The sequence below is a fragment of the Chamaea fasciata genome, unplaced genomic scaffold, assembly GCF_029207755.1.
Source record: "Chamaea fasciata isolate MVZ Bird 193981 ecotype frontalis unplaced genomic scaffold, bChaFas1.0.hap1 SCAF_2, whole genome shotgun sequence".
Taxonomy (NCBI): domain Eukaryota; kingdom Metazoa; phylum Chordata; class Aves; order Passeriformes; family Sylviidae; genus Chamaea; species Chamaea fasciata.
The window spans coordinates 44154714-44168414 of NW_027094087.1; the positions used below are offsets into that span (position 1 = coordinate 44154714).

The following is a 13701-nucleotide window of genomic DNA, read 5'->3' on the forward strand; positions in this document are numbered from 1 at the left end:
AAGATCAGTGCCTGGTGAGAAGGGGCCATTGGGAGGGTGGAGGGGGCTGACACAGCCTCCTGATCAGCAGGCTAGAAACTCAAGCATACACCCACAGGGCTGCTGCTTAGGTTGATTTAATTTCACATCTGTAGTCTAGGTATCTAAAGATGAATGTGGGCAGCCAGACTATGCAATGAGATCCCCATGGTATAAAAATTAAATCTGTATGAATAAAGGATGGGGGAAGTCTACAGAAACTTGCAGAACAGGTAGGATGAAGTTTCAGACTGAAGTAAACAACCAAATCAAAACAAGAAATACTGTTTTTGAAATGAAAGATAACTACATCAATCTATAATAAAGGAAATGTTTATTTTTTAGGGTAAAATAATGAGTGTGCTCTGTTCTTGCTAATTCTAGAATAACGCAGTATTAAGACAGCCAAAAGTCTCCTGCATGTGTATTTTCAGTCAGTGATAAGATTTCTAGGGGAAGGAGTTGTTTTTGTTTATAGCTGAATTATCTCTGAATGAGGGAAAGCTGAAGAGTCAGAAGAGAATAACTAGCACAATTAGATGCTGTTATACCTCTCCAGAGATCATTCCCTATCTCAGGAAAATATTCACTAAACTCAAGCAACACAATACAACCTGTACTTGCAGTGAGGACAAACTATTAACTGTCAGTAAAATGCCAATGTTTCAAGAGATTTTCCAAGAATATTCTTTTAATTCTAACCTCAACAAACAAACTCCTGAGTTTTGTGGTGCAATGTGAGTGTCGAATCAATTGACTCTGGAAACTGACTGTGCTAGGGAAGATTGGGTAGTTAATTATTTCCCATTATGCATTAATAACAGCTTTCCTTAGAGCTTATCCTTCAGTGCAAAAGCAGACTAGTCATATTCCAGTCATGCCTGGGAAGAAAAAAAAAAACCCTCTTCCTCTTCCACAAGTAAGAATTAGAAACAGAACTGCCAGACCAACCATCAGAGCTTGGCAGCTTTGTTTTAAGCAGCACTATCAGAGTACTTGGATTCGAGAACTACAGTTAGGCATGAAAGAAGTTCTATCACCCAAAATGCATCACCCTGAGACCTGCCCCTAGAACAAATTCTGGCAGAGGCCCCAAGATCACTTCAAGATGGTCCAATATGGTTACCTGCATGACATTATTACTTCCATGTGTTCAACAGACAACTTTCAGTCACATATTACACAGTCATCTGAAAATATGGCACAGTGACTGCCAAGCTGAACCATGGCTGTAGTGAATGAGCAGCAAACATGGAACAGCAAGGAAGAACTAGAGCAAAGAGTTTTGCAAGAGCTGCCGAAGTATTGCCAGAATTATCTCAGCCTCAAGCCTGCCTTCTAAGTTCTTACCTATAATATGGGTAAATTTTACTTTTCTGATATGAAGAAGTATCATTTCACATCTCAGGCCTTTCAAACAGCCTCCCAGACCTGCATCCACACTTCTAAGTGGATACAGTCTGGTATAGGGAGGTGTCTCATACCTACTAATTCAGTGGACTCTGCCTTTACAATTTTTTTTTTTTTACAAATTAAAAATAGCAATAATCAATTTGACCCTATTAGATATAAATATAAAAAAAACAAGAATTACTTTTGCCATTTCTTGCTCCAGTTGTAACCTTCTGTTAATTTTCTGCTGGTAGGTCTTTATGACGTTCTCTACATGTTGCTCCATGTAGAACTTGAAGGCAAAAGGTGAGTAGCTCTTTATTCGGGATTCTCGCTTTTCCTCATCTTTGCCATTTTTTCGCACAGGCACCGGAGACGTCTGAATCTGCTTTTTGTCTTTGCTTGGTTTTTCAGCTTTAGTGTTCTTGCTGCTTTTATCATTTCGCTCACTGCTCTCCTCAGCCTTGTTGCTTGTTGAACTGGGGACCACGCGCAGAGTCTGCTCCACGCCCATGCACAAGCAGTTGATATCAAACTGCTCAGAGGTGCCAGGAAGTAACAAATGCTTGGGATAGGGTGGGGGGGGACACCGCAGCTCCTGGTTACCATAATCCACATCCAGCTGATAGGCATTAGCTGCTCCAGGCGGTGGCACATGCTGCTCCATGATCTCCAAGCCATCCACAGCCGGTGCCTGTGCAGGCAACCACCCAGGATGGGAAGGTCCCACTGCAGTCTGAGGCTCTGGCCTCATCACTCGCATGCTCTTCACTGGCTGGAGGATATGAGCAGACGTGACTGCTGTGATTGTGTTTGGAGACGTAATGGAAGGATCGGGTTTTCCTGGAGGAACCTGTCTCATAGACACTGTCACTTGTGGCTGTTGCTGGTGGTTGTTGAAGGAGTTTGTTCTGCTCGGCACAGCGGCATCAGGTCTGAAGGATACATGTTGCCGTGGAGATGTTTCTATTCCTGGGTTTTGTAAAGAATCTCTGCGGGATGCTGTTGCTGCCTGCCACTGCTGAACTTGAGGATTATTCATGTCATAGAGGTCCATGTTTAGGCTATTTCTAGATGGAGTTAATAGATTTTGTGGTGGACTGTCTGAAAAATCATTAGCAAAGGCTGGACCTCTGGAAATCACATGCATTTGATGAGAAGAAGGACTTGTCTGTTTGTGATGAGAATGTGAGATATACAGGCTTGCTGGTGCCTGCTGAAATGCATGACCAGTATTGTTCTGAACAACTGCCCCTTTATTTGGGAGATTGGCATATCCCCCCTCCTGCTGCATCTTGTTTTGGAAGGATGGACTCCGCTGAACACCATATCCCATAGGTTCCCCCTGCACCATCATGTGCTGCCTGCTGTAATGTTGGCTGTTGCAGCCATGGGATGCCTGCAGCTGCAAGGCCTGGCTGCTGTGATTAGCCACTGGATAATTAATCACAGACGACTCCATATTTGCAGGGTATGTTTTCTGCTGATGGCTCGCGGGTGTGCTGTGAGTGCCTACTCCAGAGGGTCGCTGTACAGGACCAGTCATAGCTGAAGACTGAGAAGTAGAGATTAAATAGTCCATGTATGGCCTTGGAACCTCAGTAAGCATATTTGCACCTTCTGCTCCAAAGCCTGTCCCTTCATAGGCTGCATTACTGATCTGATGGTAGGACGGAAAAGATTCATTTGATCCTTCAAAGCTTGGCCTGCGGGTTACATTATTTGGCACAATACCCTTTCCTTTATAAAAAGAACACAGAAGAATGTTAGGAAACAATTCAGATGAACCAATTACTTTGTACTTCTCATCCATCATGTACTTCTCATACACACACACACACACACACATGCACACTGCTCTGGGAGTATGTGTTATAAAAACACTTTTCAAAATCTAAATTAAGCACTCTGAATATTTAAAGTTACAGATGCCAAGTATTCCTACTGATAACAAGCTCCTGGCTCACAATAATGTTCATGCCAGGAATCATCAGGGAGTCCTATCAAATCATGAAAATAGAAGCACAAATTCCCTAACTATGAACTCATCAGACAACCCGTTTCTTAAAGCTGGACCAGTATTAGCAGTCATTGCTCTCAGACAGAAGTAGCTACAGAGCAAAGTGTTAGGTACAAAAATGGGAGGAAAAAAGCTCCTGGAAGACCTTTCTATGTAACTTAAAGTCAACATTGCTACAAACTATTAGGCCATCACACAGTCCATCTTCTGCACAGTGAGCCACCTTGCTCACACTGGTTTTCTGTTTACATCTCTCTCTTCCATCCTTCTCAAAAATCCCTTTCCTTCTTCATTTAAACAAAGTCATCATACAGTTTGCCCTGTATTCCTTCCAACGTGTCAGACCCCCTCATACTACTCATCTTCCAACTCTTGGGAAGGAAAATCTTTCAAGGTGTCAACATATTAATCTTAGCTTGAAGAATGTGCAGAGACAAGATAGCAGCATTCCTAGAGCAGAACTGTTAACGGCACTTTTCATCAGTTCTTTGATCTGAAGACAAATTGCAGGTGTATAAAGCACTGGCTGTGCTAAAAGACAAGGGGAGACTGTGCTGTTTTTGTTTCCCTTCTGGTTCTTTAGCTCTCACTAATCACAGGACTTGGACCATTTATGCCTAAACTATTTCCTTTTAAAATCCTGACTTCACAAAGCCTGTAATAGTCATACTGAACTAACAGGCTTGAACAATGCATTACAAGCTTTTAGCAGTACAGCACATCCCAGCTGGGCCAGATGCAGCACACCTGAGCACAGCTGCTGACTCCTCACCTTGACACACAAGCCCTGCTGCCTACAGACACACAGGGACATGCAGGGCAGTAAGACAGGCTTATGCACACTCTGCACACTGAGGGTGTGCACCACACTAAATGACACCTTCACGAAGAATGCAATGTTTTGAAATGGAATCAGGTTGGACAAATAATCAGAGATCTTTAAAGTGAAATCTATGACTGGCAGCTTTCTCCTGTGATAACACGAGGCCAGCATTACTGAGGCTATTCTTACAACAACACTCCTGACAGCTCATCTGGTGGGACACAGTGAGATGCACTGATGAGGCTGTGGCAATCCTAAGCATCCTAAGAAGTGGCTACTCTGGCCTGAAAGTGGGAGGCAGCCATAAGACCCATTTGTCATCTCTGTCAGCAGGATTCATGCTAAGCCTAGGAGCAAGCTGACTTTGTTTCCCTTAACAGAGGCCACGAAAAGTAGCAGCAATAACCGTCCTTCTTTGGCACACATAATTCAGCTGGGCAAATAATCTTGATGTCAAGGGAGATACGATATCCACCTCCTAGATTTGTATAGCAGTAAGTCTGTTCTCCAATGGGGGAATATTTGGATTTGAACAACAGATTTCTGTTTAAGAAGGTGGACCATTGAATGTGTACAGAGACAACTTTTTGGAAGCAGGTGACCTGTATTGAGGTTCCAGCCCAGTTGGCCTTGCAAGGCCAGATTCACTTCACTGTCTCCTGGAAGACTGCTTTGGAACGCTGCTGTCCAACACTTCTCCCCAGTGACGACCCTACTTTAAAAACTAGCTTTTTACAAGAAAGAACACACTTAAAACAAACAAACAAACAAACAAGAAAATCATGCTCACCTGGTGAGGTTTGCTTAATTACACGTACTATCTGTTCATTTCTAGGATCCAAGTAGCTCATCTTACTGATGTACTCCAGGGCTGCCTCAATACTTCTGCTCCCTGTCTGCTTCAGTGCTCGGACAGCCATCTCCTGTACAAAGCAAACAAGAATTGAAGCAAGTTGTGACAAAACCCAAGCACTGGACTGCAAGCTGGAAAGCAGTAAGTGTCCTCACATTAATAGGAACATTTTAAACACCAGATCACAGCTGCCTGAAGCCAAATGGACTCGTATTTTGAAAGCATTTGCATGCCTTACACAACTCAAAAATTTTAAGAAGAAAATAACAAAACATACAACCCACCCAGAACCTGGCCATTAAAGAAGCCTCAAATTAAAATGTGTACTTCAAGAGCCCTTAAAACAATTTTTGAATCAGGTATGGAAAAGGCAGCATCATTTCACAATGGATGAAATGAAAATTTAGCTGTTAGCATTTGAGAGCATGTCTCTTAGTCACTCCTGAACACATTAAAAACTTTACCCTTTCACAAATACCACAAAGAAGCTAATCAGGCAGGGGTTGATTACTGCTCACTAGAGTCAATAGGGAAGAGAAACTGCTGTTTTCAGAACACCTGGGACATCATCCACTATTTGTTTGGAAAATGACTGGGCATCCCAAACTGAAAGTTACACTGTCAGTCTTTTTGGCTGCATTTTATTGAGCATGTGTCCATCACTGAGAAGTTAATATGGGTGCCAGACATGCAGACTGAAAACTAAAACTGGGGCAAATATGAATGCTCCAGCTAAACTTCACAATCACGGTTAACAACTCCTGCTCTAGAGCTCCTTGCAGTTGTTTGTACTTTTACTTATAGCTCAGGTATATTAAACACCTTTCAATGACTCTAGCACTGCATGGTTGCAAAGCAAAATTCTCAAAATTGCTCATGAGGCTGCATGGTCTTGTCTGAAATGATGGAGAAACTGAAATCCAGAGCTTTGATGTTGAATTTAATTCACAGAACTTCCCCCCTCAAAAAGTTGGATACCTACCCAAAAGTAGCTGCTGAGGACCTTTCTATAATCACATCCAAAAGGTAATTCATAGAACAGATACGAGGAGAAAAACCTTAGTGACATATGATTAGAGAACTAACTTGAACTGAACTCCCAGCTCCTAGATGGTGAAGCTGAATGAAATGAATGCCACCACCAAGGATTTGCCTGCAAACGTCAGTATCCCATTCCCTTACCACTTTACTGCTATTTTTAGGGGAATTCTGTCATCGCAAGCTGCCCACCGAGCGCTGAATCAGATGGAGGTTGTGCCTCCCTGGCCTGGCTGCCTGGTTGCAGATGTGGCAGCTGGGTTGGCACCGGTGCATGGCTCTCCCACGGGGCAGTTCTGGACAATGGCTGGCAGTCGCGAGCTCCAGCTGGAGCAAAGGGCAGCTTTACTGCACTAGACGGCAACTGCACGTCAAATACCCGCTAACTGTTTACTTAGCAAGGGAGGCCCATCTCAGATGACACCAACTCACACTTAGCACAGAGCCACATGCTGGCACTTGGCATCTTGTTTTGCTTAACTCAGACCCCTCCTACTCCCCCCAAAACGGCACCAGTTTCTTCATTAGTCAGAGGTTTTGCTTGTGGAATAGCTATAGCAAGCTGAATATTTTTCATACAATTTATGACTCATAATTCATAGAAAGGCAGGAGTTGGTTTTACATTTCCTATAGCTGAAATTCTTCACTGGCATCAACACATTACTAAGAGCAATTTGAAATCAACAGAAAAATATTATGTATGAAGGAAAGAATTTCCCACAATGTTTCCTCCTCTTTCTTTTTTTCTTCTTGTGGATACATTTCTAAAGTATTAGCAAATTCACATTCTATTGCTCACCATTCTCATCATCCAGGGACTCCGGGCTTTCCAGCCCTGTTCCACATGGCTGCTAACATACTCTGTCCCATTTACAGCAGTTGGATCTAGCCTTAGGTCACAAGTCTTGGTTTCCTAAATTGAATGTTCTCTATAAGCATATTTGGGCTGGTTTGAATGTTGGATAACGACTGTATTAATGATCAATAAAACAGTCCACATGGTCCATTCCTCCCTCTCTTATCTGTGCTGGCTGTATACAATTCAAAGGGGCTAAAATAGAAGAAATTTTTATCACCAGCATAGTGATAGCATCTCTGAAAGCATACTGTAATGCTCTCCTTGCTGCTGGCCTTTGTCCTCCTCTGCATCGTTTTTCCTATTGCCACTGTCTGTGCCCACAGCTCTCTTCTCTCTGGCAGTCACCTGAAAAGAGCTCCATTACTTCCAGCACCTTTTCCTTAGGGACAGAAGACAAGCTGATGTGTGGCTGAGGATCACAGAGAGTGAGCTCTGCCCGAGGTGGCTGCTGGCTCCTGAGGCATGGTGGCCTTCTCCTTCCTATGGGCAACACAGGGATGAGCTCTGCCGAGCACGGGAGCGTGGCAGGCATGAGGCAACAAAGGGCTGGCCTCCAGGAGCCTGCTGAAGGGGAAGTTGGCTCCCTGGGCAGCTGGGGCTGGGGCCTGGGCTGTACTTGCCAGAAATCAGTATTAAGGACTGTTTTGAAGTTGAGGAAGAAGGGCAGAAGATGGGTTAAACCATTACACTCGTTGGAGAGCAGAGGTTAAAGTGAGATGGAGGGTGTTTGAGAGAAGCAGCAGAATGGCTCAAAAAGGAGGGAAATCAATGCCAAAATCTTGCAAATCAATACATAGACAGCAGAAGGGCTGAGGAAACGAGGACAGACCCTGGCCGAGGATAAATGTGTCCAGCTACAGTGACACGGATGGAGCTGCCTTGATTTTACACCACTGGAAGGGAAGCACACTTTAGAAAGAGAAGGGAAAAAAGGGAACCAGAAATAAGCCAGGGGAAAAAAAAAGCCACTTGGAGCTTTTTTGGAGCCAACACCAAAACACTCAAGTAGGCACAAGATCAAATCCAGCTCCCACTGAGGTCAACAAAGATTTCCATTAACTGCAAGGTACACTGCATCGGGCCCTCTGCTTTAGATTGTTTCCTTTTCACGAGGCCAAGAGCTGTCAGCTGCAGTATGGGTTGAGAAACTTGGCTGCTGGCTGTGCTCTGCTGCCCCACAGCAGCTGCCAGGCCCACAGAGAAACACCAGCCACTGGCAGTGTGCACAGAAACCACAAGAGAACAGAGCACTCCCAGCCCCAGCTCATTCTCTGTATTCCCTTTGGAGGATCCAAACATCTCCCTGTGCAGGGCTTTTATGCACCTTTTTGCTCCCAGACATCACTAAGTGTTGATGAAAAAATTAACCAGGAAAAGAAAAGGTGAAGAGCTACAGGGGGAAAAGTGTGCATTTACAATTAACTCTAACAACGCTGTAATTAATGTAACAGCTGCAACATTAAAACGAGGTTTCAGTGGTCAGCTATGGCTCTGGACAGATCTAATGGAAAACCAAAGTCAGGCCATGAACCACAAAACAGACTGAGGAAACTGCAGGATCCCAAATTTGTGGACTCAAATAGAAAAATGGGGAAGGTGGAGTTTCCCAGTTAATTCCTGCAGTGGGCTACCTAAACCCGACCGCTGCATGGTCCACACGCTCTCTGTCATTTCCCCACTCTTGCACTGGTAGATGGCAGCTTTCCAACAGATTTCAAGATTTTGCTATAAGGAAGGCCACCTTTGAGCTCAGATGCTCAGTAGGAAAAATCCCTGTTTGATGGTAAACAGATATTTGGATGTGTGCATATAAAGAGTTCATCTCACTCTGTGCTCTGCAAGCAGCGTGAAAGGCTTTCCCCATTTTACCCTCCCGCCTGGCTGCACTCCACCAGCACTGGCAGAGGCTTGCGTTCTTGCTGTACTACAGGGTTGTCCAGCAACATTTTTCATTCAGAAAGCTCCTCGTTGCCAAGAAGTATTTATCATCCAAGTGAAGATTGCACAAGAGGTTACAATAAGTAAGACTTTTTCCCAAGAACATTGTGTCTGAAGGAAACAATAGGTCCTCCAAAATTTGGCAAGGGTAATTAATTGCTAACAACAACAAAAATTAATTACATGCTTTCCATTCACTAAGAAGGATGGGTGACAGATGCAGGAAACAGATACAGGTTCCCTGCAGAAGGGAAAAAAATAAAGCTCATGCCAAAAGACATGATCCAGCATTGATTACAAGCCCTTCTGTGATAGCCCCCCATTGCAGGATTTTTCATTCATGATTTTAAGCATGCAAAACCCAAGCAGTTCAGGAAACAATGTGTACAATGTACTCTATCAGAACTGTTGCAGCCCCACAGAACAGAGAAACCTATTTTGCAATATTCTCTCTCTGTAATTATTCTCTAGTTGGACACTTCATCCAATTTTGCACTCCACTTTTGTTTTGCCTGTTTTCAGGTTGCTAATATCAGGGCTAAATTTTGCACATAAATTCCCATGCCGACCATAACCTTGATTAAAATATTCTAGCTACATAATTAAGATATTATCCTGAGCAACATCAGTGCTTTTCAGTTTCAGCGCATCAAAAACACAGAAGGAAATTAGCAGAGGCAGAAACCTACTGAGTGCTGCAGCATCACTTAGTCCATTCTGAAACCATGTGATCCATTCAGAAACTAATGGATATCTACCCCATGATTAGTTAAGGGTTTTCTGCCCCCACTGCTCCTTTTACAAGCTCCTCCGAAGCTATCCTGCTTAGGTAGTAATAAACCTCCCTCTCAGCCTAAATTACGCCGGGTCAGTTTATTGCCTCTGATTTTAGTTTTGTCTTTTCACAGCAGTTCTGCTGTTACCTACACAGTGAGCCCCCTTGATCCTAAGAGATTCTCACAGCTTGGCCTCCATGGCTGAACTTGTTTTCTTTTGTTAAATGGGATTTTTGTTCCCTTTATTGGCACGGTAGCCCATCTCTGTATCAAGGAAGATCAGACTGGGACATGAATTTGATAAGACCTGCACACACCATTCTTGATGACAACAGTGGTGGAAAAGTCATCCTTGTGGTGAAGTCACTCGGGGCTTTAATCCTGGTTTTTAGTCCTTGCTTACAGCATTTCTACCTTTTGTGGTCCTGAATTATTTTCCATTCTGCTACCACTCCAGTTCTGAAGGTCATCCATTCTTTTGGCTGGATGCTCTAGCTCTGCTTTGCACTGACTGTGCATTCCCACCTCACACTGTCAGAGTGCTTCCTTCCTCTTCCCCCCCCTCATACCAGGCTTACCAGGGTTAAAGTATGCAGAGGAGACACACTGTAGTACATAAAACTGGGCAGACAGAAAAAGAGTATAGACACAGGACAAAACGTAAGACTCACTAAATTAAATCACATCAACATATGAAAAAAATACATGACTGTAAATTAGGAATGGGGAATAGGTAAGGAACAATTTTACCCAGACGGTTTTCATATACATTTTCAAGCGATATTTGCACAACTAACAAAGGAAGTATGTGCAAAAAACAGAGGGAGGATTTTTTAAATGATACAGTGCTCTAGTAAATGTCCTATCAGAAGAAAAACAAATAAAAATAAATCTAATGTGACAGTCATTGCTATGCCACTACTCATTCTGTTTGCCTTCCAATACTTTTTGTCTTTATTTAGCCTGTCACCTATAGAAGATTGATGTATTTACTACTCTCTTTGTACAGCATTCAGTACAATGGGGTCCTGTTATTGCTGTGTTTATGGCAGCATGATAACTTATTATTAATAAGTAAGGTAATTAAATCCAGGCCAAAATATGCAACTTGGAGCGCTAGGCAAAAAGATGTTGGAGGGTTGAAGTGTCAATTCTACTGGGTCCCAGCAAAGAAATCCTTGTATCAAGATCACCACAAGCCAACTCTGAAATAAATAAATTTCCTTAATCCTCAGAACCAGAGAATATGGCACATTCCACTGCATCACTAAAGTTGCAAAAGACCTCCAAGATCATTGAATCCAACTTTTGACTGAACATCACCATGTCAACTAGACCCACAGATGGTGACTCTGCCACCTCCCTGGGCAGTCCACTCCAAAGCTTAATCACCCCTTCTGTGAATAAATTCTTCCTGATGTCTAACTAATATTCCTTCCATAGCTATATTTGCTATTGCTATGGAAGGAATGAGACAAAATAAACCAAAAGTAACCAGATCATCTGGTTACGTTTTTTCCACATACAAAACCCCTTTTGGTGAAGGAAGTGTTTCTATCTTTTGGGATTTAAAAAAACTCTGGATGGTTAAAAATCAAACAAATGCATTAGAAAAGTGATAACAATATTTGAAATCTAACACTTTTTCGTATTTTAGTAGCCCTAGAGTTAATACAAAGTTCTTTCACAAGTATCATAGAAAAGACTTTTCTACTGTTTTTTCCCAGCTGCTTCTCCTTAAGTTGATGAGTAATCAAAACTGTTTAAGTTCTTCCAAGAGAAGAAAAAAAGTTCTATATAGATTTAGCAGCAGGGTACTTATGAAGAACAGCTACTATAACACCTTCACCAACTTATAAAGGGTAAGAGAGAAAAAAAACCGGAGTTGAGAACAGTGACTGAAAATATGACATAACTTCTTGTCAGGTAACACAAAAGGTACCAGTTACATCAAAATACTTTATAACACTATGCAACTTTATGCAACTAGCAGCATAGAACTTCTTTTATTTTTTCCCCTGATACTTTTTTGTTCTTTTAACTAAGCCTGTATAGTCCATTCCCCCACCACAGCTCATTGCAAGACACACTGTGTTTGGCCATGGGTGTTTCACGGGGGACAGCCCCCATTTTATACAACAGTCCTTCTGTTCCATGAGTTTCTCAAATATGGCTCTTCCCCTGAAAAGGAGATATGAACTTCAGGCTATAAGCCAATCCACGGTCCCGAAGTTAAGACATCTGGAAACAAACCAAGCATGGCTGCTCAACATATTTCCAAACAAATGCCTGTAAAATGAAGAAAGTATTTATAACAAGGCATCTCCAGACAAAGAGAGCATATGTAAACACTTCAAGAAGTTCTGATGAACTATTCAAGAGATGCATTCTGGTTAAAGAGAAAACACACATGCATTGCAATGCCCATTTTCAAATCCAATCAGAAAATTTCATCAGACAACTCCTGTTGATGTCCCAGAGAGTGCATATGTACTGACACACATTCAGAGATTACATAATGTGTGCACATCTGTGTAGATTACTTCCCTTAAATTAATTTCAAGTGAGTCCCCTAAAAACAATATGTAAAAATTAAGACGACTCTTATTTGTGTCACCAGTCAGATGAAACAAGTAATTTAATTATATTTACATACACATTTACTGTACCACTTCTGGAAGCACATCTGGCACTCTGGAAAGGATTTGGAAAGGGGGAGGCCGAAGGGAAGGGCTTTTGGAAAGGGGAAGGCTGAAGGAAGCTGGAAGAGGTCCTGCTCCAGGCAACAAAGCGGCACTCAGCACAAAGCTCAAGTGCCATGAAAGAACAAACAGGCAAGGAAAGAGAGACCACAACATTAAGAACAATAATAAACTGAGTGAAAACAACTAGGAGCCACCACAAATACCACTTTTCTTCTTTTTTCTTTCTTTCAAGTAGTCTGGAAAGGAAATACAGACCTGAGCTGCTCTCTTCCAGCCAGGACACAGGCATGAAAGGAAGGGGAGCAGGGTGCAGAGAGCTTTATCATGGAGGCAACTTAATCGATAGACCTGAGGAGCAGTGACAAATAACCTATTCTCCCTGTCCACACCAGCCTTGGAAAAAGCATATCTGTGTCTGAAATGGTGATGGCACAAGTCTTGTTTCTCCAGATATTCGGTGAAGGGAGTGATGCCTACCTCAAAGGCTCTAGTGACCCTTTCTGAAGGCACCTGCTTGCTCCCCCAGCTTTTCAAAGAGCACACACTCCTGCAATCATACTTGGCCAACAGTAAAAGGCAATAGTAGTAGTTCCCCTTGTACAGAAAATTCCCCTTCTGGAAAACACACTGCTTCAGATCCCACATCAGCAGAGAGTTGTAAGGAGCAAGCACACAGCGCTCCATTTTGAACATGTAGTACTTGGGGACTATCTATATTCCAAAATTCACAGGAGTCAGGTTTACATTAATCATACAATAAAGGAGGGGGAGGAAATGTACTTGTACATCTACAGTGCTCGAATTATCTCCTAAGTGCACAAAATCCTTCTACTGTGATGGCACCCCAAAGCCTTCTGCACTGTGCAGAGCTCCACACAGACACTAGAGAAGAATCCTATTCTGAAAAAGATTTCCAATTTTAAACAGAACAAACAATCGTATATACAGCCATAACTGTTCCTCATTACTCTTTAAGTATGCTCATTGGAGAGCTATTTAAACTATTTAGAGTTCAAGTCTAACCAAATGACCCACATCGGGTCCATCAACAGACAGAAAGTTGGACAAATTTCTCCGAATCTTTCCTTAGCACTGGAGCAGCAACAATATTATGTGTTAATTCTGAAACCTTACAGTGAGGCAAATCATGTCAAAAGCAGCATTTACAAAATACTGCACTGGCAGGTTTACATTACAGAGCAGCATGGGAGAGCTTTGCTTACTTCATGCGTGAGTGAATGCACATGCACACACGTGCAACTGTGTACATAACTCCTT

The 13701-nt window shown here is 42.6% G+C and overlaps 2 protein-coding genes across 3 annotated transcripts in view; one reads left to right on the forward strand and one right to left on the reverse strand.

The window, feature by feature from the left end:
• Nucleotides 1-13701, forward strand: part of MRPL57 (mitochondrial ribosomal protein L57) — a 120968-nt gene that overhangs the window by 31460 nt on the left and 75807 nt on the right. The window lies entirely within an intron of this gene.
• Nucleotides 1-13701, reverse strand: part of LATS2 (large tumor suppressor kinase 2) — a 48378-nt gene that overhangs the window by 7168 nt on the left and 27509 nt on the right. For both annotated transcript variants that reach the window (XM_066175849.1, XM_066175848.1), the window contains 2 exons: nt 5044-5176; nt 1613-3150 (listed from right to left, as the gene is read on the reverse strand). In XM_066175849.1, coding sequence (XP_066031946.1) covers nt 1613-3150; nt 5044-5176 — 1671 coding nt within the window. The remainder of the gene's footprint in view (nt 1-1612; nt 3151-5043; nt 5177-13701) is intronic.